Source organism: Podarcis muralis, chromosome Z, assembly GCF_964188315.1.
Source record: "Podarcis muralis chromosome Z, rPodMur119.hap1.1, whole genome shotgun sequence".
Taxonomy (NCBI): domain Eukaryota; kingdom Metazoa; phylum Chordata; class Lepidosauria; order Squamata; family Lacertidae; genus Podarcis; species Podarcis muralis.
This window is the reverse complement of record NC_135673.1, coordinates 18063843-18090064: the sequence shown is the minus strand read 5'-3', so window position 1 is coordinate 18090064 and position 26222 is coordinate 18063843. Positions and strand designations below refer to the sequence as shown.

The 26222-nt window shown below is 45.3% G+C and overlaps 1 protein-coding gene across 2 annotated transcripts in view; it reads right to left on the bottom strand.

Moving 5' to 3' along the window:
* COL5A1 (collagen type V alpha 1 chain) overlaps positions 1-26222 on the bottom strand; it is a 183415-nt gene that overhangs the window by 61395 nt on the left and 95798 nt on the right. For both annotated transcript variants that reach the window (XM_077922414.1, XM_028715816.2), the window contains exons 16-27: positions 24057-24110; positions 21473-21526; positions 19276-19329; positions 18591-18644; positions 17364-17408; positions 14825-14878; positions 13202-13246; positions 11410-11463; positions 10408-10452; positions 9367-9420; positions 7742-7786; positions 5311-5364 (exon numbers count right to left, since the gene is read on the bottom strand). In XM_077922414.1, the coding sequence (XP_077778540.1) occupies positions 5311-5364; positions 7742-7786; positions 9367-9420; positions 10408-10452; positions 11410-11463; positions 13202-13246; positions 14825-14878; positions 17364-17408; positions 18591-18644; positions 19276-19329; positions 21473-21526; positions 24057-24110 (612 nt within the window). The remainder of the gene's footprint in view (positions 1-5310; positions 5365-7741; positions 7787-9366; positions 9421-10407; positions 10453-11409; positions 11464-13201; positions 13247-14824; positions 14879-17363; positions 17409-18590; positions 18645-19275; positions 19330-21472; positions 21527-24056; positions 24111-26222) is intronic.

Here is a 26222-nt window from a genome sequence, read left to right as displayed (position 1 = left end):
CCATCTCACTTAAGAGGCCAGGGGCCAGCGCTGTCCGGAGACACTTCCAAGCTCACGTGGCCAGCGTGACAAAGCTGCATCTGGCGAGCCAGCGCAGCACACGGAAACACCGTTTACCTTCCCGCCAGTAAGCGGTCCCTATTTATCTACTTGCACCCGGGGGGGCTTTCGAACTGCTAGATTGGCAGGCGCTGGGACCGAGCAATGGGAGCGCACCCCGCCGCGGGGATTCGAACCGCCGACCTTTCGATCTGCAAGTCCTAGGCGCTGAGGCTTTTACCCACAGTGCCACCCGCGTCCCTTTCTACTATGAGTAGGATACAACTAAAAGTATCCAAGATAACACAACACAATAAAACATATTGGGCAATATTTCAGCTGCTGAAAACACACATCAAGAGAAGCCAACATTCACACGCAGAGACAGGAAGGGCTTGGTCTTTTGGAAAAAAAGATGCCCTAAAAGTCAGTTGAAGAAACGGGCTGTATATTTTCCCAATCTGTACCCAAGGAAGATTTTTTAAAGGCAGAGCATTAATTGAAGGAAGGGTGCAGAATGATTCTACTTGAACCCACGGGATCTCCAGTGAATCATTAAGAATATGCATTATTTTTTTAACCTGAAATGTATTAGAATATAATTTAAGATTAGGCACTCCTGTTCTTACTTTGTGTCTAGAGCAATATAAGGGTACTTGTGCTACTTCACTTACCAATTTGCTTAGGAAGCTCAGGGGATTTTTAATATGTTTTAGTATAGTAATACTAAACAATAAAATCAATAATACTAAAAAATAAAATCAAGAAAAATTCACAACTGCACTTTAAAACATACAAAAGTATGGCTGTGATCCCCCCCCCCCCGGTTTTCTTGTTTTATCTTTTTCATCTTTTTCTAATCTACTTTGAGGGTATTTTTAACGATCAAATGGCGTATAATTCGTATGACATAAATAAATAATAAATAATAATTGGCCAGATGCAAAATATGAGAAAAATGTGACCTAAAAACAAGGCAAATGCAAACTGAAGAACAAAACAAATTAACAGCAGTTAGGAACTAAACAAGTGGCAGGTTGTTTGTTTTTTGAAATAATTTTTTATTAAAGATTTCCATGAACTACAAAGAACAGTCCACACAATAGAAGACTGGGAACCTCAGGATTTAAAATAGAAGATCGGGAGACATGAGATTTAAAATGAGAAGACTGGGAATCACGGGATTTATAATGAGTAAATTGGGAACCAGAGGATTGCACTCCCTCCCATGGGTATAGCCAGGATTTGGGGCGGCGGGGGGGGGGCAGGACACCCACCTGTCATCATCCTCTGTCTGGCTGTCTGGCAAATTCAAAATGAATTGTCTCAACAACAGTTGTTTTAAATTACTTTCTTTTGACCCTAAGTGCTCAGAAAAATCTGTCAAATACCTTTATACAATTTCTATTCTTAGTTAAGTATATGTATTTTTATTTACTTGATGGGGGAGGCAGATTCCCCCCCCCCTGCCCCCTCTCCTGCTGCCTCCTCTCTCCTGCCTCCAGTTTCTCCTGCTGCCCTTAGCCAGCCTTTCTTCCAAGATTTGAAGCCAGAATCTGAGGCTGCTCCCATAGCTAAGAGGAAACCTCCTTAGCCATCTCCATTGTACATACAGATTCTTTTAAACACTTTTCTCTTTCTGAATTATTTAACCCCTTTATTTAATATAATAATAAGAAAAAGGGGGTTCAAGCTGTGATCTGTATTAGGTAGGTGAGTTTCTTCCACTCATAATTTACACCTCTCTCTCTAAGGCAGATCAAAGAGACTTGCATTAAGGAGAAGTTGGGGGAGACTCAATTGGCCAAGCCCCCTCTTGTGGCACAAATGTGTCATGCCTGCCATTAGAATCAAGCAAACACTACAAAGGTAAGAGAATCCTTGTTTATTTGGCTGCCAGTTGCAACTAAGGTCCATACCAAATGAGGCCAGTGGCACATCTAGCTTTGCATTGTCATCACTGACTGGCAGCAGTGGCTATCCAAGATTTCAAGCAAGGGACATTCCAAACCCTACCTAGCAAAGCACTTGGGGATTAAATACAGGACCTTCTGCATATAAAGCACATGTTCTACCACTGGGCTATGGACCTTTTCCTAAACATAAAGTATTCTAGTCCTCATGGTTCTGAATTAAATGGGAAGCTGGAGGCCATCTTATATCAAGTCAGATCCTCTGCTCCATCTATCTCAGTGTTGTCTACACAGACAGGCAGAGCTCTGATCCATCTAATTCAGTGTTGTCTACACGGACAGGCAGAGCCATAGCTCTCTCTCTGTGTGTAGCCAGGTTTTTTGCCCCAGGTGAAATCTCCAGAGGGCCGCCATTGAGGCTCTCAGCCTGTGTGTGTGCGTGCAAATGTGCAAAGGTGGGTCTTTGAGCCGCGTGAAAGATTTACCCCTGCTGACAGGCATAAGCTCTCCATGGTTTCAGGCAGGAGGTGTTTCCCAGGCTTACCTGAAGATGCCGTTGGGGATTGAACCTGGGACCTGCACGCAAAACAGTTGCTCTGCCATTGAACCATGGCCCAAAAGACTTTGATACAACCCCTGTTGGCTGAATTGGCAGCCAATTCCTATCACTACTCCAACTAATGCCTACTTGATGTTTCTTGTGCCCTTTGGGTAGAGGCCCAAGAAAGAGGGGCGGGGAGGGAGGGAGAAGGAGAGAGAGAGAGCTTTGGAATCTCATCCACAGGCAGGCTCAGTGTACATTTTAACATGTATTTCAACAATCTTGCCAGCTTCTCTAGGGATTGGCTTGAGGGGTGGGAGTGGGGAGCTTGCTTGGCATAGAATGTAGTCAATATTAATAGATTTGAAAGCCTACAAAATTCTTAGCTGGCTGTTGCGGCGCCAAGAAAGGTGAGGAAGGCAAAGGCTGCAAGAAGGGGCTCTGTCTAGGGAGCATCATCAAGCCAATAGCATACAGGAAGGAGGCATCTGCCGTTCCTTGGAAGAGTCCAGTGGGAGGAAAAAGGATCAGTCGGTCAGAAATTATTCTTCCTGGATTCCAAAGTTTCAAATCCTTGGTCTTATTTCTTTAAGTGGATGAGATGCATTAGTAATAGGAGCTCTAAGGTACTGTTGCATACATATGTTGTTGTTTTTTAAAAAATAATAATACAGTGGTGCCTCGCAAGACAAAATTAATCCGTTCCGCTAGTCTCTTCGTCTTGCAGTTTTTTCGTCTTGCGAAGCACGGCTATTAGCGGCTTAGCGGCTATTAGCGGCTATTAACTGCTTAGCGGCTTAGCGGCTATTAACGGCTTAACGGCTTTAAGAAAAAGGAAACAAACTCGCAAGCCCATAGGGAAATTCGTCTTGCGGAACGACTCAAAAAACGGAAAACCCTTTCGTCTAGCGAGTTTTTCGTCTTGCGAGGCATTCGTCTTGCGGGGCACCACTGTAATATCAAAATGCAGTGCAGAGCGCTGCCCATCTTAAGAACCTAAGAAGATCCCTGAAGATGGATCAGGCCAATGGCCCATCTAGTCCAGCATCCTCTTCTTACAGTGGCCAAGCAGAAATCTGTAGGAAGCCCTTAAGCAGCACCTGAGCATAAGAGCCCTCTCCTCTCCTGTGGCCACCCTATGCAAGAGCTGCTATTTCTCAACTTCTCTCATGGAGGATAAGGCTATCAATGGCTAGTAACCACAATGGCTATGCTTCACCTCCATGGTCAAAGGTAGCAAACGCTTCTGAGTACCAGTTGTGGAAACCAAAGGAGTGGAGAATGCTCTGGTGCTTGGATGCTTGAGGGCTTTCCTTTAGGGCATTTTATGTTGTTAAATAAAATAACAGGTGCATTAATGTGCAAAACTTAGTTGGGTAGTTGTAGTAGGAGTACTCCACCTATGTGACTAGGTTGTCCCAGCCACTCTGGGTGGTTACAACCCTTGGTTGTCCCTGACCATTGGCCATGCTACCTTCTGAGGCTGATGAGAGTTGGAATTCAGCAACATTGGGAGGGCCAAAGGTTCTCTTTCCAGCTGCTTTTGAACATACCTGCTGCTGACCAGATGCACCCCATCATACGCTGGATCAGGCCAATGGCCCATCTAGTCCAGCCTTCTGGTCTCACCATGGCCAACCAGTTGCATCAATGGCAAACCCGTAAGCAGGACCTGAGTGCAAGAGCCCTCTCCAGTTGTGTCCCCCATTGTCTGGTACTCAAAAGGTGACTGCCCCTGAGCATGGAGGTTCTGCTATCACAGTAGTTGTCTAAGGAGAGTCCTGCTGGATCAGGCCAAAGGCCCATCTAGTCCAGCATCCTGTCCTCTCAGTGGCCCACCTGATGCCCCAAAGGAAAACAACCAGCAGGATCCGAACACAAGAGCTCTTGCCTCCTTTGGTTTCCAGAAGCTGGTTTGCAACACCATTGCAACGCACTCTCTTGCTTTTACCCAAGACATTTTCTCTTATTGAGACTTCGGGTTTTTGTTTTGCTTTTTTGCACGATCAGCTCTCGTCAAGGAGCTTGCCTCATCCCTCAGGTGGCAGGAAAGAAATTTCTGATCAAACGGAAAGGAAGATCAAATTATGCGTTGTGCCGGTTCAGAGGAAGGGTGCCCTTCCCCCCACTCAGAAGGCAGCTTCTTTCGTAAGCAATTGGCGGTCTGCTCTTTTCACCAAGAGAAAAATAAACCAAATGAATTAAAAAATAGGGGCCAGGCCAGGGGGCGGGGGCGGCATTAGGGTTGCCTTTGCTGAGGATACAACATTTTGTGAAAACATTCCTATTTGCTGGGCAAGCAAAAGACAAACCATTGTGCTAAGAGGGTTGCTGTTCTTAAAAGGAAATAACTGGAAAAAAATACAGAAAATATTAATCTAATTTAATTTTCAAGGCCTTGTGTTGTTGTTGTTGTTTAGGTAGGTGGTTATAGGCAGAGGTCTTTCCCAGCCATACCTGGAGACACATTTTTCACCACGGAATGGTGGACTAAGATGGGCCATTGGTCGAATTCAACAAAGCTCTCCTTAGGTGTGAACTAGGTCTTTATGACAAGACCTGCAATGCATCGCCAAGGCATCTTCAAGCACTCCTGTTTAACTCCAGTTTCTCAGCACCAATTCTCATGTCATGTGACCAGATGGTAGTGATGATGCGTGGGGCGGGAACACCCATTTTTTTCACCCGGGTCGCAAAAGATTTCTTCCAGTGCTCATTCAACCTTCTGTACTTCGGTCAGAAGGGGAATGTTTTGATTTCCAGGGGCATCTCTCTATTCAGCAGAACCAAAAGGTTTGTTTCCCCCCACTTTCTTACCTTTACACCACGAGGGCCAGGATATCCAATTGGGCCCTGGGGGCCAGCTGGACCCTACGATTAAAACAAAAAGAGATTTTTCTGGTTTTATTCAGCAGTGGTAATTCTCATTCTCTCACCCCACCCAGAGAAAACATCCTTTCAGCTCTCCAGAATCCCAAACAAAGGAGAGTTCCTGCCCTACCTAGAAATACTATTGGGGATTGAACCTGGGACAGTTTGCATATAAAACAGGGGCTCTACTGCTGATCTGTGTCCCTTCCCATAGAAATAAAGCAAGATTCTAGTCCTCATAGTTTTGAATTTTCTGAAGGGCTAATTTAAATAGCAACACAAGAAGCTGCCTTATTCCCATTCAGTATCGCCTACACTGGCAGTGCCTCTCTACGGTTTTGTTTCTCTGCCATGTCTTGCGATGCTAATGAGGACTAAAACTGGGACCTTCTGCATGCAAGGCAGGAGCTCTACCCACTCAGCCAGGGCCCTTTGAAATCTATCTCTGTGAATTTTGTTCACAACACAGCTCTCTATGATTCACTTTTCAAACTGATTTCCAGCTGTGTTGTGTGGGTGGGTGTTGGTGTGGGTGTTGGTGTTTTAAAAGCACAGTTCATAAATTAATGATTTCTCAACAACAGAAGTCCCCGCTGACCCCTTTAAAAGTATTCTGGGCGTTCTTTTTTTAAACAAGAAACTGCTCTGGTGGCGCTATGCATTTGTCTTCTGCATTCTTGTTCCTAAGGAATTATTTTAGGCCGATTTGCTGCACCAACAGAGGCTTCCCACAGTAACACTCTCTTCCCCTTTGGGCAGGTGTGTGTGTGTGGATGTGTGTGGATGTGTGTGGGTGTTTGCATGACTGAGTGAGTGAAAGTCTCTGTGTGTGGCAGATAAAACGTGTGTGAGAGGGTGTGTGAGAGAAAGTGTGTATGAGTGTGTGAAAAAATGGGGGGGGGGGGGAGAGAAACAGACAGACAAAGAGTGTGTGTCAGTGTACTTCTGTAGCTTCTCACCCCTCATGCCCCAGTCTCGTTGCTTCCCCTCCCTCCATTCAATGTGAAAATATATATTTTTACACATTGACATGGTTTCCACTTTGGCTCCAGTTCTCCCTCAGATTGAAGAAAGGAAGTGCCTGCTGCCTCTCTCCTCTCCACCCCCAACCAGCCCACACCGTCACCCCCCAGGTGTCTCCATCATCTCATATCCAAGTCAACGAGAACAGCCTTAGGTGGGCAGCTTTTGCTCCGAGGTCAAAACAGCCTGTCCTGCAATCTGCAGAGAATGTGGCAGCCTCTCCCATCCCAGGGACACCTGCGGACTGCCTGCCATTTGCTAAATGACTTCCAGCCCTGCCAGTGACTTCCATGATGGATGAGCCTGCTTGAGGATTCTGTGGGCGCAGACGCTTTGCAGATTCCTGTCCTTGTGAGCAGCCAAGATGGGGACAGGACGCCCTCCGAGTGAAGTCGCAGCTGCAGTTTCTTCGTGGCTCTCTCTCTCTCTTTCAGTCCCAAGGCAAGGCTGCTCTGAACTTCAATCAGCTCAGCAAACACACACCCATAATGAAATACTTTGGAAATAAATGGATGGGGTGTGGAGACTGGCCAGCTAAATAACTGAAGTCCCTGAGCAAAGCTTTCTAAATTATGGTCAACCCTCATGCTGGAGAGGAGGGAGCTAAACCATAGAATCATAGAGTTGGAAGGGTCCAAAGAGTCATCTAGACCAACCCCCTGTGACCTGCTTGTGCTAAGGTGCAGCAGCTGGCAGAGGGAGGGAAACAGACCCATGGCCTCAACAGAGACTACTGAGAGGCCTTTATGTTGCTATAAGGCTAGGCGACACCTCCCTGTAGCCTTAAAATGGAAAGGGGTGAGTGGAAGACTCCCTTCCCTCTTCTCCCTTGTGTTCTTTCACTCTGTAGGGGCTTGTTAGGAGACCTCTCCATCCATTCTGCTTAAGGGAGGGGTGGGGAACTCGTAGCCCTCCAGATGTTGTTGGACTCCATCATTAGCTGTCATTCCTGCACTGAAGGTGGTTGGATTAGATGGCCCTTCCAACTCTATGATCCTATGATTCTATTCTTAGAATCTATTATTCTTATGTGTTCCAGTTTAATGAGAGAGGGAGAAACAGGCCTTTCTACTCAGAAGGCTGCCTTAGTCTGCTGTGGAAGCAGAACAAAGCCATTGGGGCTAGTGGCCACCAATAGCCCTCTCCTCCATGAATTTGTCTGATCCTCTTTTAAAGCTATCTAGGTTGGTGGCCATCCCTGCTTCTTGTGGGAGGGTGTTCCATTCAGATATTGATCTCACTAATTATTGAGTCCCAGTCTTTAAACTCCCCCTCATACACACACTTCTAACTACACAATTCTAAGGAACACAATTCAAGCATGCTGAAGGTTGTCCGTAGGCTAGATACGTACCTGACTTCCCTTCTCACCAGGTGGACCTTCCTTGCCAGGGTGACCCTGTTGTGAAGAAAAATGGGGGGGGGGATACATCAGCTGATGTATTACTACCTGAATGACCGCCTGACCCTGCATAAACCCCATAAGGTCACTTAGATCAGTGGTTCCGCCCAAACTGGCTTAGATCTGTGTTCGCCAATCTTGGGTTCCCATCCATTCTTGGACTACAATTCCCAACATCCCCAGACAGCTTAGTTAATGGTCAGGGACAATGGGAATTGCAGTTCACCTACCCAGTGTTGAAGAACAATGATTTAGATCTTCCAAGGGAAATTGGACTCAAGGCATGGCACTCTACAGAACATTATCAGGCAGTGATGCAAAATGGGCACTTTCCACTACAGTCATACCTCGAGTTGAATGTGCTTTGGGTTCAGCGTGTTCGAGTTGCACTCCGCGACAACCCAGAAGTAACAGAACATGTTACTTCCAGGTTTCGCCGCTTGCGCATGCGCGGATGCTCAAAATGACACCACACGCATGCGCGGAAGCAGCAAAACGCGACCTGCACATGCGCCGTTGCGCCCTCACATCTTGTGTTCCATTCGGGATGCGAACAGGGCTCCATAACGGATCCCGTTCGCATCCCGAGGTACCACTGTATTACCAAATGTGGCCTTACAGGTCTATCTAGCTGGAGCCTGGGAGTCTCTCCCCAGGCAACACACGCTACTGGCCCCGCTTCATACCCCAAATGTTTTTGGCTGGATGGAACATGTCTGCAAACTCTCATCATCTTCCAGTTTAAGAGGAGTTTGTAAGTTTAGTATATATTATCCTACTGTACAAAAATACAATTGATTGCTCCACCCACCTTCCCCCCCTGGCCCTGCCCACAACTGGGATGTTGCTGTCGGAAGGTCACCCAGGAGGAAATGCTGCCTGCTACAACAGAGGTGAGGATCCTCAGGCCCAGGGTGTGAATGTGGCCCTCCAGAACTCTGAATCTGGCCCTCCAAACTCTCTTGATGCCAAACCCCTCACCAGCTCAGCTTCACACCTTCCTGGGCTGCTTCTGTCTGACTGTATCCTTGAACTGTGATAGTGCCTCCCAGGGTGGAGAGGCTCTGACTTTTACTTCTACCAGTACGTTTCTGAGCACAATTCAGAGTGTTGGTGTTGAACTTTAAAGCCCTCGGACTCAGTCCAGTATATCTGAAGGAACGTCTCCACCCCCATCGTTCTGCCCAGACACTGAGGTAGTGGCGCCTGCCCTGTGGAACGCCCTCCCACCAGATGTCAAAGAGAAAAACAACTACCAAACTTTTAGAAGACATTTGAAGGCAGCCCTGTTTAGGGAAGCTTTTAATGTTTGATGTATTATGGTATTTTAATATTTTGTTGGAAGCCGCCCAGAGTGGCTGGGGAAGCCCAGCCAGATGGGCGGGGTATAAGTAATAAATTTTTTACTATTATTATTATTATTATTATTATTATTATTATTATTATTATTACTATACCACTGACATGTGGCCTCCAGAAGATCATCGACCAGGGAACACGGCCCTCAGACTGAAAAAGGTTCCCCAGCCTTGCCCTGGGAGCAAGAAAGGTCACCAAAAATCCCCAAGAAGGCTTACCGGGGGACCGTCTGCTCCAGGCATACCGGGAAGTCCAGGTTTCCCCAGTGGACCCTAAGGGAGAAAAAAGGAAACAGGAAGGTGAGTCACTTCTACAACTGATGTCCACCATGGAAGCATCATCAACCTGATCTGCCTTGCTGATAGTGTTCTGACCACAAAGATCCTTGACACGATTCATTGCATCTCAATTCAATCTTATAGATTGTATTCAACACTGACTATACTCAGAGTAGACCCACGGGGGATGGGAGGGGGCAGAACCAAGTTATCTGTGATGCAATTGGTCAGTTAGTTAAGAATTTTTATATATTTTCTTGATTTAGGGGGGGGCAGCTGACCCCCTGGCTATGCCCATGCTTGACCCAGTAGCAAACGGGCAACCAGTGCAGATCTCTGAGCACAGATGCTATATGTTGACAAAGCCTCACTCCTTCAGCAATTGCGCTGCAGCATTCTGCACCTACTGCAGTTTCTGGATCAAGCACTGGATGAAGCCCCACACAGAGCGCATTGCAGTAATCCAGTCTTGAAGTAACCATTGCATGAACCAATACTGTTTGTTGAGGCTTCAGGGAATTGTAGCTCCATGAGGGGTAAACTACAGTTCCCAGGATTCTTTTGCTGAAGCCAGGGGTCTTAAATATGCTTTACATGTGTGGTGTGGATGTGACCTTGGAGGGAAAGTTCTTTGTGTGGAGACTGATGGAACCGTAATGGTTTATTTGTATGTGCTAGAACATCACTTTGAACATGTGTTCATGAACAAAGACAGCCCAGGGCGTCCCTTTGTATATTTACCCTACAGAAGCAACCTCTCACCAGAGGCTGATTTCTGTTTTCAGTCTCTCACTCTTTGGCTAAGTTGCAACTCAAGAATACAACATACTGTTTTGGGGTTGATTCTATCAAGTCTGAACAGTCTCCAGAAATCTTAATAAGCAGATGTTGAACATGGAAACAAACACTTATTCAAAGACTGAATATGCACTCAGAGCAACAGAGAATACTGTAAAGAGCAACTACTTTTAATTAACATACTTTGTCTCCGGGTGGACCGATTGCACCTTGAGGACCAGGAAGACCCTAGAAAACAAAGGGATATTTCAGACACATAGGGATAGCATACACCCTAAGAAGCCCAAATTGTTGTATTCTGTTATTTGAAAGATATTATCTCTGAAAACGATCAGGAAATTATAACAGCAGCAAAAATTATGATCACTAAGAACTATGGAAAATGTACATCTGCTGCATGTGAACAGTTTGATAACATTTGGTGTTCAGTAACAATGATTAAATTAACTCATTATAAAATAGCACATATAAATCTATTATTCTTATTTATTAAATTTGTATATGGTCCTTCATCCAAAATCACAGGGTGGTTCACGATGTAAAAATATGAAATGAGAACACAAAATACATAATAAAAACAAACACAAAAACAAACCAATACCCCCCCCCCCATACAATATAAGACTATAGAACGTTCTATCGGCCAAAGGCCTGGTTAGAGGAACTTTTTCTCCTGGTGCCTAAAGATATTTAATGAAGGCACCAGGCAAGCCTTCCTGGGGAGAGTATTCCACAAATGGGGAGCCAGTGCAGAAAAGGCCATTTCTTGTGTTGCCACCCCCTGGAGCTCTCATGGAGGAAGCACGTGAAGAAGGGGCCCAGAGGATGATTACCATGAGGAGACATAGTCTTTGTGGTCCTGAGGTCCTGGGCCATCTAAGGCTTTATAGGTCAGTACCAGCACTTTGAAATGGGTCTTTCTCATTCCTACCTAGAGCTACCAGGGACTGACCCTGGGATCTCCTGCCTGCAACAAAGGTGTCCTATCACTGAGCTTTGTTGCTTCCCTAAATGCAGCAGTTTCCTGACACAGCAATTAATCCACATTAGGAAAACGAAACTCCTCTTGATCTCCATTTTCCAATCCTGCAGCAAGATGACTGACCCCCAATTTTGCATCATGCACTTCAATCTAATGGACACAAAGGTTTTTCTTTTCACTTGGCTCAAAAAGCATTCTCTCACCTGAGCACCTGGAGTTCCTTGTTGACCTGGGGGTCCCGGCTCACCTTGAGGACCCTGAAGAAGAAGACGACCAAATTTAAAATCCATATGCCCAGAAAACACTGTGCATTTCATTAATTTCAGACAAACCCAAAAGCAATTACAACAAAGACAGGGCATTGTAGAGGATTGTTACAATTGTACAAGGATCATTTTGAGGTTAAATTAGGTCCCTAAGAACATAAGAAAAATCTGCTTGATCAGGCTAATGGCCCATCTAGTGCAGCCTCCTGTCCTCACAGTGGTCAACCAGATGCCTCAATGGGAAGCCCCCAAGCGGGACATGAGCAGAATAGCAACTCTGCTCACTTGTGATTCATAGATAGAACCATAGAACTGTAGAGTTAAAAGGGCTCAAAATGTCATTTAGCTCAAGACAATGCAGGAATCACATGCAGGATTCCCAACAACTGGTATTCAGAAGCATTATAGCCTCTGACTGTGGAGGTGGAACGTAACCTTAATGGTTAGCAGCCACCACAAATTTGTCCAATACCCTGTTAAAGCCATCCAAGTTGGGTAGGGTTTGCACTTAGCTGCAAACTCAGTTGAGATTCTCCTCTGCTCCTAATGAAAGGGGTTGATTAGAACATCACACAAGAACATCAGGATTAGGCCAGAGGGGCCCCATCTCATCCAGCACCCTGTCCTCGCAGTGACCAGCCTAGTGCTCATTATGGGAAACCTGCAAGCAGGACCCATGCACAAGACCCCTCTTCCCTCCTGCACTTTCCTGTAACTGGTGTTCAGAAGCGCTGCTGCCTCCAGCTGGGGAGGCAGAGCATAGGCATCCTGGTTAGTTACCATTGATAGCCTTGTTCTCCTCCATGAACATGTCTCATCCTCTTTTAAAGCCATCCAAGCTGGTGGCCATCACTGCCTCCTGGGGGAGTGAGTTCCATAGTTTTAACTGTACAGCATGAAGATGGTTTTCTGTAATCTGTCCTGAATCTTCCAACATTAAGTTCATTAGGTACCCCTGCCCGTACGGGCCAGTCTTGCCAGACTCTAGGGTTGTGCACTCATCTCACTCTATAGGCCGGGAGCCAGAGCTGTCCGCAGACACTTCCGGGTCACGTGGCCAGTGTGACAAGCTACATCTGGTGAGCCAGCGCAGCACACGGAACGCCGTTTACCTTCCCGCTGGTAAGCGGTCCCTATTTATCTACTTGCACCCAGGGGTGCTTTCGAACTGCTAGGTTGGCAGGCGCTGGGACCGAACGACGGGAGCGCACCCCACCGCGGGGATTCGAACCGCCGACCATGTGATCGGCAAGTCCTAGGCACTGAGGTTTTACCCACAGCGCCACCCGCGTCCCACTATTAAGTTCATTAGATGGCCACAAATTCTAGTGTTCCTTCTCAGTGCCCTACTGTATGGGATGAATAAGTCATACATACAACCCAGCACACAGACAAATGCTATGTGTATCAGAGAGAATGAGAGGGGGGAGGAAGGAAGAAGGAGCGAGAGAGACTGGCATTTGGTGTAAGGCTGTTTTGATGCCCATAAATTACCCCAGTGTGTTAGTTGATATATTGCCCGCACAAAGGGAAGGGATGTGCAACACTACTGGAAAATCAATTTCAAATTAAAAATTAATTAGCAACCATTTCCTTCCAGAAAACAGCACCTTGAACATTCACCGGCTGTGAAACGAACACAGCTCAGGAAAGCAATTAGTAAATGTAATTTACACAACACATACACACGAAACCTGGATAGTTAAACAGAGTGGAGGAAAGAACTTACCACACTCCCTTTGGGACCCGTCTGCCCATCCATGCCAGCTATGCCCTGGGAGGAAATTTAATATAGGTAATCAAGGCAAAGTGAGACGTTTTCAGCATCTTCTGAGAAAATCAAACAGAACCAAGAAGCTCCAGACCTGATCCAACTTCCTAACTGGCTAATATTCCCAAAACACAGGGCATAAAGGTATGGGGAAATGTTGACCCACTAAATATTGCTGAACTACAACTCCCATAATTGACCATGCTTGCTAGGGGCTAATAGGAGTTGTACGCTGGCAACATCTGGAGGGTCAAAGGTTCCCCATTCGTGCTGTAACAGAACTGCCAGTGTGTCATGATCAGCTCTAGCTACAGATGAGGTACGTAGAATCATAGAATTGCAGAGTTAGGAAGAACCCCATTGGTCATCTAGTCCAAACTCCTGCAATGCAGGAATCACAGCTGAAGAATCCCTGACAGATGGCCATCCAACCTCTGCTTAAAAACTTCCAGCTGAGGAGACTCCACACCACCTTGGATCAGTGAGGCTGGTTCCCACGGGGACAGAAGGTGAGAAGACCAACAGTGGGAGGAGCCACAGCAAATGGGAGCCAGAGCCAGAAACAATGACAGCCAGAGCCACACATTCTATATGAAGGAAAGCGGGTGGAGGCTGGCCAAACTCAGAGCAAGAATAGTGGGGCAGTGTCCCATTTTGCCCTAATCAGTCAGCCTCCAAGAGGTTGGATGCCATCGCTCTGCAGGGATCACAGCACTCTCTCCTTCCAATCAACAGGCACAGAGGCAGGAATGGCCCCCTTGGAGAGCTTGCAAACGTAGGAAGATAGGAAATCCTGCGTTTGTGAGTGGTAGTCACTATCGCTCCAATAATTGTGTTAATTTTCTGCAACATTTTATTGACATTTCCCTTCCATTGAAATTCATCACATGATTTATCACATAGGTTTCAGCCACAGAGGACAGAGGGACATACAGTATAGGTTAAGGTTACCAGATTTTTTTCAGTGACTCCGGGGGCACTTTTCAACTTCCTCCTAATAAATGGAATATGTCAGGGGACTGATTTGTAAATCCGGGGACTGTCCCCGGGAAACGGGGATGTCTGGTAACCTTAGTATAGGTTTCAGAGGAAGTGGAACTGTAGTGGAACAAAAACAGCATGACCAACACAGAACGGATTGGAAACTGTTGCCTGCTCACATCCCTAGCAGCAAATCTGTAGGGTGTCTAGCTCAGAATTAACTACAGTGACTGGCAGCAGCACCATTTCAGGTTTTCAGGCAAGGAGTCTTTCCCAACCCCACCTGAAGGTGCCTCTAGGAATTGAACCTGGCTCCTTCGGCATGCAAAGCAACTGTCTGACCACTGACCTATTCCCCTGCTCCCATTTTTATTTCCCATAAGCTCCCCAGGGACAATACTACATCAATGCACTATTGCTCTTCTCCAATTACTTAAATCCCCTCCATTACAACATTGTAACATCTGATAGGACAGAAACAGGGGGGTGGGAGCATTTATTATTATTTTTTTGCTATCTCAGCTAAGATGACTCTTTTATAAGATGAGGACGTGCTCCAAAGCCAGGGGGAGGAGACACTAAAAAATTAATGCTACTCACTGGAGGTCCTGGGGGTCCTGGAGGTCCCTTGGGTCCCAGCAAACCACGGGGTCCCTATAAGAGGAAGCAAATAAGAGTCTGAACATGTCCATTAGGGTGAGACAGAGATCACGTTCTGTATTCGACTTCTGATCCATTTCTCTGAGTGCTGTCACTTTTGTAGCTGAAAAACATTTCACCCATACATGGAGTGAAACAACAGGAGTCTCAGGGTGATCCTGAGGTTTGCCGGAGTGTAAACAAACAAACAAACAAACAAACAAAGGAGTGGGACTTTCCCCCAACAGCCAAACAAGGACTGTTCAGTGCCCACCAAAGATGTTGGAGAATTCTATCAGAAATGGGAACAGAAATTGCTCCCCAATCCGCATGTTCATCTGAAGTCAGGAATGGAAATCATGCAAGTGAAAATGAGCAGCATTGTGGGTTTGTTTGTTTTTTAAAAAAGTTGCATAGATATAATTACATTATTCTCTGCATTGGTTTTGAAATTTCTGTTTCTATTGAAATTGATTGCATGTGATTTATTGATAAATTGTTTGCATTTCTATCCCACCTTTTCCTCAAAGGAAATAATGGACAGGACTTACATCCATTAATTTCAGCAGGTATACTCTGAGTAGAACTCAGTTGGTTACTATTTATTTATTGTTTTATTTATTGCATTTGCATTCCACCTTTTTCTCTAAGAAGCACCTAGTTGCACACATTGCCCCCCCCCCCCCATTTAATCCCCACATGCCCATTTATTTCCCAGTGGGTCTGCTCTAAGTAGGATGAGCATTTGGAGACAACCCATTACGGTACCTTCAGTGCCAAAGCCTGTGCAGAAACTATAATTTACAGGGAGTTCCTTAGCTGCAGCCCAGTCAAAGACTATGTGGTTTTGTGGGTCAACAAAAAGCAACAACCCTGTGAGGTAGGCTAGGCTGAGAAGCAATGACTGGCCGAAAGTCAGCACCCAGTGACTTTCATGGCTCAGGTCCAAGTCTGACACTCTAACTATACCACATTGTCTCTGTCTTTCTCTGTCTCTCTGGTTGCATTTATTTTTATTCTATAAAATTGTAATCAAGTACTACTCATCGTAAACCCACTGAAATCCATAGATCTGATTTAGTAATGTCCACTGTTTCCCAATAGGGCTACTCTAAGTAGGACTAGCATTTTAAGGCAATCCATCATGCCCCAGTGGCTAAAGAGGGACCCAGGCCCTGTGTGGAGTTAGCTGCATCCCGGTCTCATACTGTGAAGTTGTTATCATTATCATTATTTATCGCATTTGTATCCCACTTTTTCTCCAAGAAGCTCAAGGTGGTGTGTACACACTTCCCCTGCTCTCTTTTATCCTCACAACCACCCTATGAGGTAGACTGAGAGGCAGCTACATTAAGAGCATCAGGCTCCACCCGTCCCTCCCTCATCACCATCCTCTTCCTTCTTCCCCCAGCCATGAATGATCCAGAAAAGTGCCCTGGCTATTTATACACATCTAAATGCCTTCCTAATTACTGTCAGTACCTGCTGGATTTTAAAGCAGTTTTTAAAGGCAGGTAAACAGCCTAGAAGTTGTTGCTTAGAAAAGTATGTTGAAGAAAACAGGAAGGATGACGTCACCTCGGCAGATCTTAACCAGCCACCTCATCTCATCCAGATATGATGGAGCTTTTTGATATTCATATCTCTCCTCCCCACACCCACCCCGCTACAAAAACCACACACACTTTTTTGCTCCATGCCTCAAATGAAGAGTTCCTAACATTTTTGACAAAGGCTGTCATATTGGTAAGCTCAGTTTTTGCAACAGCAGCAATCTTTTAAAATGTTTTCAAAACTCCATTGACAGCTTTCTGTTAGAGCTGAGAAAAAAAACTGGAGAGTTGTGCATCTGTCACTCAGATTTATCGACAGCTTCTGTAATTTATCTATGTATTTTTTTGTTACATGAGTAACCCCCTCTTTTCTACAAAAAGCTCAAGGTCCATGGTTCCTGCCCCATATTTTCATTTTCACAACAACCCTGGGAGGTAGGTCAGGCCGAGAGACAGTGACTGGCCCAAGGTCACCCAACAGCTGAATGGGGAATTTGAATCTGGCTCTCCCAAGTATTAGTCCAACTGGTATGAATAGGAGATATGACCCAGGAAACACCTGGTTCTAGTGTCATTTGTGCCATGAACTTATCAAGTTGGCATAAGGAAGCCTGTTCTCTCATTCAGCCTCAGTCCTCCTGTCTGAAGTATGGGGACTCAGTGGGGAGCTAGCCAAAATGGACAAAGTACCGGTAAGTTGCGGAGGACCTTTTCACACATTATGTTTTAGCAAACCTGGGTTTGCCTTTGAGTATATGCTCTGCGGGTGGGGGGGGGTGTACATCGCATCTCCAACGCTTCATGAGCACTCATGTGAGACACCGGGCAGTCCGATTCATACATTATACTATCTTAGAGAAGAATCTTTGGTATACACCTCTAATACATAGCTAATGCAATACATGCTGTATTTTGTTTTGTTTCTATTGCTGTGGTGAATAACTTACGGGTTCGCCAGGGAGACCTCTGGGTCCAACTTCACCATCGTCGCCCTATTTGGATGCAAAGAAATGGGAAGAAAGAAGGCAAGAGAGAGAGATCAGAAATCGGCTCTACCAACTGTATCACAGGTGTTTTCATTTGTGATTAAATAATTGCACAGGCAAAACAGCTCTGTGAGAGTGATAAGGAGTAGCCCATGCATAAAGAATACCTTGTCAACTAAGAGTATAATACAGCATGTGTAGAATTGATGAGATCAGAGAAACTGTAAGCAATATCATCATAATCCATGCCAACATTTATGAAGATTTGCTTAAACAAAGAGCGGTGTGTGTGTGTAATTTTGATAAATGAAGGTTAATATGTTACACAGTGGTTCCCAAAGTGCTTCTGACCCCTGGTATCACTGAATCAAGTTCACCAGCTTTGTTGAATTAATCAAACTAGTTTTAATTGGATTTCGAATAAATGGGCAATTAATTGCTACTGTTTTATATTTTGTTGTGTTATTATGTTCCTTAATGGGTCCTGCAAACCACTGACCTGAATAATACTTTTTATAGCATAGGGTAGGGGGAACCACTGAAGAAACGGCTGGAACCAATGGGGGAACCATTGAAAAATAGCCAGCTAACGGATCAAATGATCCAAACTCAACAGGGGGGTTAAATATAGGGTCTTCCTCTCTTTCTCCCATTATACCAACAGGTCTCCATTGGACAGGAAATGAATGTAAGGATGTTCAGGAATTTAAATCTAAATAGAAATGGGATCAGAAATTGCTATTGTTCATATCTAGAATGGAAATCCATCCAATGAATGCAACTGGTATTTGCTGCTGCTGTCCATCTGCAAACAATACGTAATTGATTACTCCCCAAATTTGCACTGAATTGAAATGAATGAGGTGTAAGAATGTAATTATAATGGAATTGCTGTAACCAATTCCGTAAGTTATGTCATTTTGCTACAGCAGGATGAAAAAGGGAGTTTGGGGCAGAAGTCAAACTGCAGCAGAATGGAAACAGAGCTGCGTGTGATGGATTCAAGGCATGACAGAAAGTGATGCCTTCTCACATCCCTAAATGCATGGAAAATGTAGTGAATGATTTGCAAGAGCTCCATTTGCACACATGGGCTAACCCTTGGGGTTGCAGTCAGAGAGTGAGGAACAAGCACATCTGAACCTGCCTGGGTTCCTTGCAGACAAAAGAAGAGCGGAATGGACTCACCCTCTCGCCATCTTCTCCAGGGGCTCCTGGTGGTCCTGAAGGGCCTGGTTCACCCTAAGAAAAACAAAGGACAGAATCAGCCACATTCTTGAAGAACACAAGAACCTAGAAAGAGCCCTGCTGGATCAGGCCAATGGCTCATCTAGTCCAGCTTCTTCTGCTCACAATGGCCAACCAAATGCCCAGTGGGGTGCAAGCAGGATCTCCCCTCCTGTGGATTCCAGCCACTGGCATTCTGTCTTTGGGGTTTGTAGCCTCTAATTTTTTTGTATAGAAAAAATATAAAGAATTTTATTCAGATGCCTTCCATAGTACACAGCTTTCCAGCATTATAAAATTGCAAATGGCTATATGAAATGTTATTTATCTTAATATATCCATCTTTGCAAGCAATTTCCCTTAAAACAATGCATATTACTTTCACTAATGTATGCATTTTTATACACATTTTTAATGTTTGAGAACTGCATTGCAAAATTCAGAGAAGCGTGAGTTTTGAAGGATAGCTGTATTTTGGTTTAATGCCCTGCTTTGGGCATTTTGAATTAGGTAGGTTAATGAACCAAACTGAATTCCACCCCCCCCCCCCAATCCCAAGTTGAGGTTATCAAAACCAGTCAGCCTCTTCATGATGGCATATAAAGTAATTCAGCCAGAACAAGATATAAACCTGTAATAGACTTACCCTGTGGCCTTTCTCCCCTGGCAATCCAGCGAGACCATCGAAACCTCGGTCACCCTACAGTAAAATTTTAAGGAGAGGTAACTTTTTTAAAAACAACAACAAAATCACCTACCATTTCCTAAAAGCTGTAAGTGAATGAGCTCTCCTAGCAGCTTGTCAGATCAAGAGATGGCAAAGTTTCTTCTTGCCAAATATGCTGAGCATTCAGACAGAATACATCCAGGTTTTGTTGCCTGGTTAAATCATTGGGAGCTACCCATCCCAGAATAGATGCTGCCTACAACAGGCATGGATGGAGGATGTCCATCAAGTCACATATGGCATGACTGCAATGAGCAAAGGAAGATGGAAGGATGAGGGGAAGGTATCTCATCTCAGGGCCTCTGTTTCCACAATAGCCACAGCTTTGGAGCAACAGCTAATTCTGTGCTAAGCAGATATTTAGCACATATGGTGGTAGTCAATGAAGGCTGCATATGCACTACACATTTAGAGCAGCTTCATACCACTTTAAATAGTCAGGGCTGCCCCCAAAGAATTCTGGGAGCTGTAATTTGCTAGTTTGAGACTTGTCAGGAGGCCCCCTATTATCCCTCAGATACAATTCCTAGAGCGGTTTAACAGTCAATCCTTCTTCACAGGGAACTGAGAGTTGAAGCTCTGCTATGGGAATAGGGAATATGGGAACAGGGATGCGGGTAGCGCTGTGAGTTAAACCACAGAGCCTAGGACTTGCCGATCAGAAGGTCGGCGGTTCAAATCCCCACGACGGGGTGAGCTCCCGTTGCTTGGTCCCTGCTCCTGCCAACCTAGCAGTTCAAAAGCACATCAAAGTGCAAGTAGATAAATAGGTACCGCTCCGGCGGGAAGGTAAACGGCGTTTCTGTGCGCTGCTCTGGTTTGCCAGAAGCGGCTTAGTCATCCTGGCCACAAGCCGGAACCTGTACGCCGGCTCCCTCGACCAGTAAAGCGAGATGAGCGCTGCAACCCCAGAGTCGGTCACGACTGGACCTAATGGTCAGGGGTCCCCTTACCTTTACTTATGGGAATAATGGTCTTCTAACAACTCTCGGCACCCTTAAGAAACTACAGTTCCCAATATGCTTTGAAAGGAGGCACCATTTTTTTAATTGCGATGCTGATTTAAATATATGGTGCAGGTAGGACCTAGGTTCTACTCTGAGTAGACCCATTAAATTATTAAAATGAATAAGTTCGGTCCATCCATTTCAGTAGACTTACCCTGTGCAAAACTTTGTTGAATACCACCCACAATATTTAAGCTTTTCAAACAAGATTTATCTGTAAGAGGGGTCAGGAACCTTGACCCTCTGGGCATTATTGGAATAATAATAATAATAATAATAATAATAATAATAATAATAATAATAATAATATTTTTTAAAAAAAATACCTGCTCTTCACCTGAAGGTCCCAAGGCGGGTTACAGCATTAAAATACAATTTTGAAAGTAATTTAAAACAACTCCCATTATGCATGAGCATTGGATGTGCCAGCTAGCAATGGATGAGATATGTAGTCCAATAACATCTAGAGGGGTGCAGGTTTCCTACCCATGATCTATAAACAGGGGTGGGCAACCTCTGGGCCAGGGGCTGGATACAGACTACCAAGCCTGTACACAGAAAAATCTCTGTCTTTGTAGTTTAAAATTATTTAGCCACCTCTCCTCTACCCTGACCCTGAAACGTCTCCCTAATTTTCAATATTTTTGGGACCAGGCAATGGTGGCTGCACATCTCCAGGGACAAATGATTTGTGGTCCTCTTCCTTTGCAACAGTCCCTGTCTCCATCCATTTCCACCTTAAGTACCAACTTAATCAAACACTTAAACCTTCTAACATGCAGCTCACTGGCAAAATGTCTCCATATTCAAATTTCCTGTTTAGTGGCTTCTGTCCCTTTTGATGATAGCTGAGCGAACTCTGAAGGAAGTGAGGAGCAAAGGAAAAAGGGAAATTTCTTTCTAGATATATAAATTAGCACAAAGGGCAGGTGCGGCCATTAAATCTGCAGTTGCAAATCTTCAGCTTTTGGGCTGACGGGAGCACCAGGCCCCTAGGCGACAGGCTCATCCCACCCGGAATGCGATTGCTCCTTGTAAATGGCAGTATGTTTCCTAGAGTAAATGGGGGTTTTAAAAAAAAGAGACCCTGAACAATTTGGCGCACATACCTTTGGCCCAGTCTGGCCAGGCATCCCTCGAGCGCCGTCGCTTCCAGCACGTCCCTAAAAAGAGAGAGGAAGAAATGAAGCACAAAGCTAGGGTTACCAGACACCCCTGCTTCCCAGGGACAGTCCCCGGATTTGTGAATAAGTCCCCGGACAAATTCCATCCCAGGAATGTCCCCGGATTTCATCTAATGTCCCTGGGAAACACAGCAGCGGCAGTCTCAGCAGCCTGGAGCAGTTGGCTCTGGCTGGCTCCAGGAGCTGCTCAGAAGTCCCCATATGATGGTGGTGCAGGGGTTCAAAGATGCATCTTCCAGGCTGCCTCCACCTTCCCTGACCCCAGCAACTAAGCTGGGAAGGGAGGCTTCATGCTGCCTATAGGAGCAGCCTCCCAACTCCTACTTGCATGCAGGAGGGGGTAGGGACCTCTCAGTTAGGCAACGGGAAGCCTCCTTTCCCAGCTGAAGGATCCCTGCCCCCTCCTGCTTGCACGCAAGTTCAAATGGGATTGGGGCTGCTCCGATGGGAAGGGATTGGAGTTCTTGTTGAAAATACACTGAAAAGGATATACCAAGAGCTCTGGCCACAAGTTTCAATATAAGGAATAATTCCTACTCAAGAGTTGAAAAGAAAAACGTGTGTATTCTGCTAAGAATAACAGTTAGAAACTAATAGTGAATTTAAACACAGCGTGTAAGTGCGATAGTTTTAAGGTACTAGTAAATTTAGATACAACGTTTAAGTACAAAAATAATGTAGTTTCAAATATGCAGTGATATAGTATAAAAAATATGCAGTGGTATAGTATAAAAAACTATCGCACTTACACGCTGTGTTTAAATTCACTATTAGTTTCTAACTGTTATTCTTAGCAGAATACACACGTTTTTCTTTTCAACTCTTGAGTAGGAATTATTCCTTATATTGAAACTTGTGGCCAGAGCTCTTGGTATATCCTTTTCCGATGGGAAGGGAGGCATCACACTGCCTGAGCCTCGCCGCTGCCACTCTCGGCCCTCCTTCTCCGCCTTCCATGCCTGACCCACTGCACACCGCTTCCCCACCACCACCGAACAACCAACAACTCAGGGGCTGCCCAGGCTCATGGAGAAAGGAGATAGAAGCCTCAGAGGAAGGGGAAACATGGCGGTTGAGGTCAAGGTGGTGGTGGCCCCTCTGCCACTGCCATCACTGCAGAATCAATGTCCTGAATGTGTAGTATGTATGAATGTATGTATGCATGCATGTATTTGTTTGTTTGTTTATTTATTTATTTAAAGTGTCCCCAGATTCATTGAAAAAATAATCTGGTAACCTTATACAAAGCACCAACACTAGCAAGGCATCAAAGGGCACATCACTATGACTTTGATCATGGTTAGCTGAATGGCTCGGTATATGGTGCATTAGTCTTATTCCAGAGGAATAAGGATGAATCAACATTACAAGGAGGTGGACTATACTTTGTTGGGAGTTTTAAAACAGATGTTGGATGGTCATCTGTCAGGGGTGCTTCAGCTGGGATCCCTGCATTGCAGGGGGGTGGAGGGTTGAATGACCGTTGGGTCCCTTTCAACTCTACAATTCTATCATTCTCAATAAACTTTGATGGATTGAATTCTATCATTCTATGAACCTGGAACATGGACTCTCGTTCACTGGAGGTTTTTAAGCAGATGTCAGAAGGACACCTCCCAGAGACTCCTTAGCTGTTATTTCTGCATTGCAGAGGATGATCCTTGGGGTCCCTTCCAATTCTACAGCTCTTTGAGAGCAGGGCAGAACATGGGGGACCGGCACAGCTCACAATCCCGATCACAGAATAGGTCCATGGAACATCACTCCAAAGAGATGATGATTTCAGTATTGATGGGTTCTGCCAAGATCAGCAGTGCAAATATGTGCCCAACGGCCTCTTAATTTTTCAATTAAACATACAAGGACTGGCCACTAACTCAAATTAAGCAGAGAGAAGTCAACTGCGAGAGTCACATGTTTCTGCAGAAAGCCTTGACAAAAGGATCTGCTTCCCTCTTACATAATGCAACTCAGGAACAGCTGGAGGTGCAGATGGCGGTACCTCCACTGAATAGGAATTAGAAATGGACACCTGCGTTTTCCCAAAAGTGAATTTGCTGTGAACTTGGGGAGTCAGGGATCCCTCCCCAAAGGAAGCCAAAGGGGGTCAACAGAGCCATTGATAGCGCCACTGCTTCTGCCCCCTCTGAACTCTGTTTGCTGCTCTGGATCCCCGTTTTGGGGCTGACTGAATCTCATATCACCCTCCCAACCAACCATCTTTAGGGCTGGACAGAGGCTTCTCCTCAATCTGATTTGGAGATCAATCCAGCAGCTCCAAAGCAGGATAATCGAGGGCCAACCAAATCCGGGCCTCAGGGGGCCTTCCACAGTCATGCAGCCAGGAGAAGTGTGGGAAATGTTTCCCTACAATTAAACATGCCTGCACATATCCTCCTCCCCGCATTTTGCCATCAGACTGCACTTTTTTGACAGCTCCAGATCACTCTGTGTAGACCCAATTCATAAGACCATACCAAGCATGCTTTTAATCTCACTGCACACATACTCGTCGTCCTGGTTTCCCCGATGGGCCTGGAGGTCCTTGTACACCTCGTGGTCCCTGAAACAAATGGAACAGAGCATGGGGGGGGGGGGGAGATAAGCATAGGAACACATGAAGCTGCTGTATATGGAGGCAGACCAATGACTCATCCACCATGCCAGTGAGGACTGAATTTGGGACATGCTCTACCATGTGCCCTTCTCATAAAAAATAAAGTAAGATTCTAGTCCTCATTGCTCTGAATAAAGGGATGATTTAATATATTTAGGCACCAGGCAGAAACATTCCTCTTCTCACATGCATTTGGCTAATCAAACAATCTATGGCCATTTAAACTGTGGGGTGGGTGGGTGTGTCCTTGTTGCTTGTTATTATGATATGTATTTTTGTGTTTTTATATTGTAAACTGCCCTGTAATCTTCAGACGAAGGGCAGAACAGTAGAGAGAAATAGAGATAAAACTTTATTCGCATTAGCCAATGGCCATAGCAACAGTAAAACATTACAGTATACGCAGAAAAGGAAATTTAATATAAGAACACAATTTAAAGTCCTGAATCAGCAGTTAGTGGCCCTTATTCTGATTGCCCCTGCTATGAACCTAGCAACCTTTGCTGTTATCTGCTCATTTTGATCTGATAGAAGAAAGGACATTGTGGCAGTGGTTGAGCGCCCTGGGAATGGTTAGAACGAGTGGGGTGTCGATCTCATTCCTCAGGTCTTTGTGCAGTACGGTATAGAAATTTAATAAATAATAATAAAGTTAGCAAGCTGCCTTACACCAAGTCAGTTCATTGGTCCACTGAATTCAAGTATTGTCTACATTGAGTGTCAGTGGCTTTGTGTGGTTTCAGACAGAAGATGTTGGGGATTATACCTAGGGCCTTCTGCATGCCAAGCAGATGCTCTCTTGCTGAGCTATGGCTATTCCCAGTTTCTTGCAATATAGGACCAGGAACATAGGAATTTGCCTACACAGAGACAGACCATTTGTTAACCTAGTTCAGTACTGTTGATATTTTGATATGCTTTGCATTGAATGATTGCCCCTCATCTAAAAAGGAAGTAAGGCTCCAGTCCTCATGAACCTGAACAGATGACATGGGTTGAACCTGGGACCTTCTGCATGGAAAGCCAATGCTCTGCCACTGAGCTACAGCCCTTCCCTCAAGTGAAGCACAAAGGAGGGCAAGGATGCAAAACCTAGCAAGTGACCATTCAAAGAGGGCCACTGACACAGTCATCCTGGCTCCATGTGGTAAAGGTAAAGGGACCCCTGACCATTAGGTCCAGTTGCGGATGACTCTGGGATTGCGTGCTTATCTCGCTCTGTAGGCCGAGGGAGCCGGTGTACAGCTTCCGGGTCATGTGGCCAGAATGACTAAGCCGCTTTTGATGAACCAGAGCAGCGCACGGAAACGCCATTTACCTTCCCGTCGGAGCAGTACCTATTTATCTACTTGCACTTTGATGTGCTTTCGAACTGCTAGGTTGGCAGGAGCAGGGACCGAGCAACGGGAGCTCACCCCATCGCGGGGATTCGAACCACCGACCTTCTGATTGGCAAGTTCTGTGGTTTAACCCACAGCGCCACCCGCATCCCTGGCTCCATGTAGTACCTATGTGCAAAGAGCAACATCTTTGCTCTGCAAGGTGGAAAGGGATAAGCACAGTTTATCACCAACCCCTGAGCACTTAAGCCTCCTAAAGGTATTTCATTTTGTTATATGCAGTGAGATGAAGGCATTGAACAGGCAACTCAGAAGGGAAAGTAAGAGGATAATAGCTTCCTCTAACTACTCTCTTCAAGCTCCACATTCAGATTAATTTGTAGGGACGGCCCTTTAGGGCTTATTAAGCTGCTAGGTATCCATATCCTTTCTGAGATAAATGGAGCAGCCTTTCTTAGGAGGGCAAAGTCACACACACACACCCCATAGGTAAAAATGGCTCTATTGTGTATGATTTAAATTAATAGCAGATCTTGCGAGTCAGATCTTTCCTCGTGATCCATCCTGGGAGGAGGTGAGTTAAACGTCACCTGCCTATCTAGACCTAGTCAACAGAGGCTTTTCAAAACGAGTGTGTTGATTGATTAAAGAAAGTACAATGTGGTGGAGCAGTTAGAGTGTTGCACTAGGACCTAGGAGACCAGGTTTCAATTTTTTA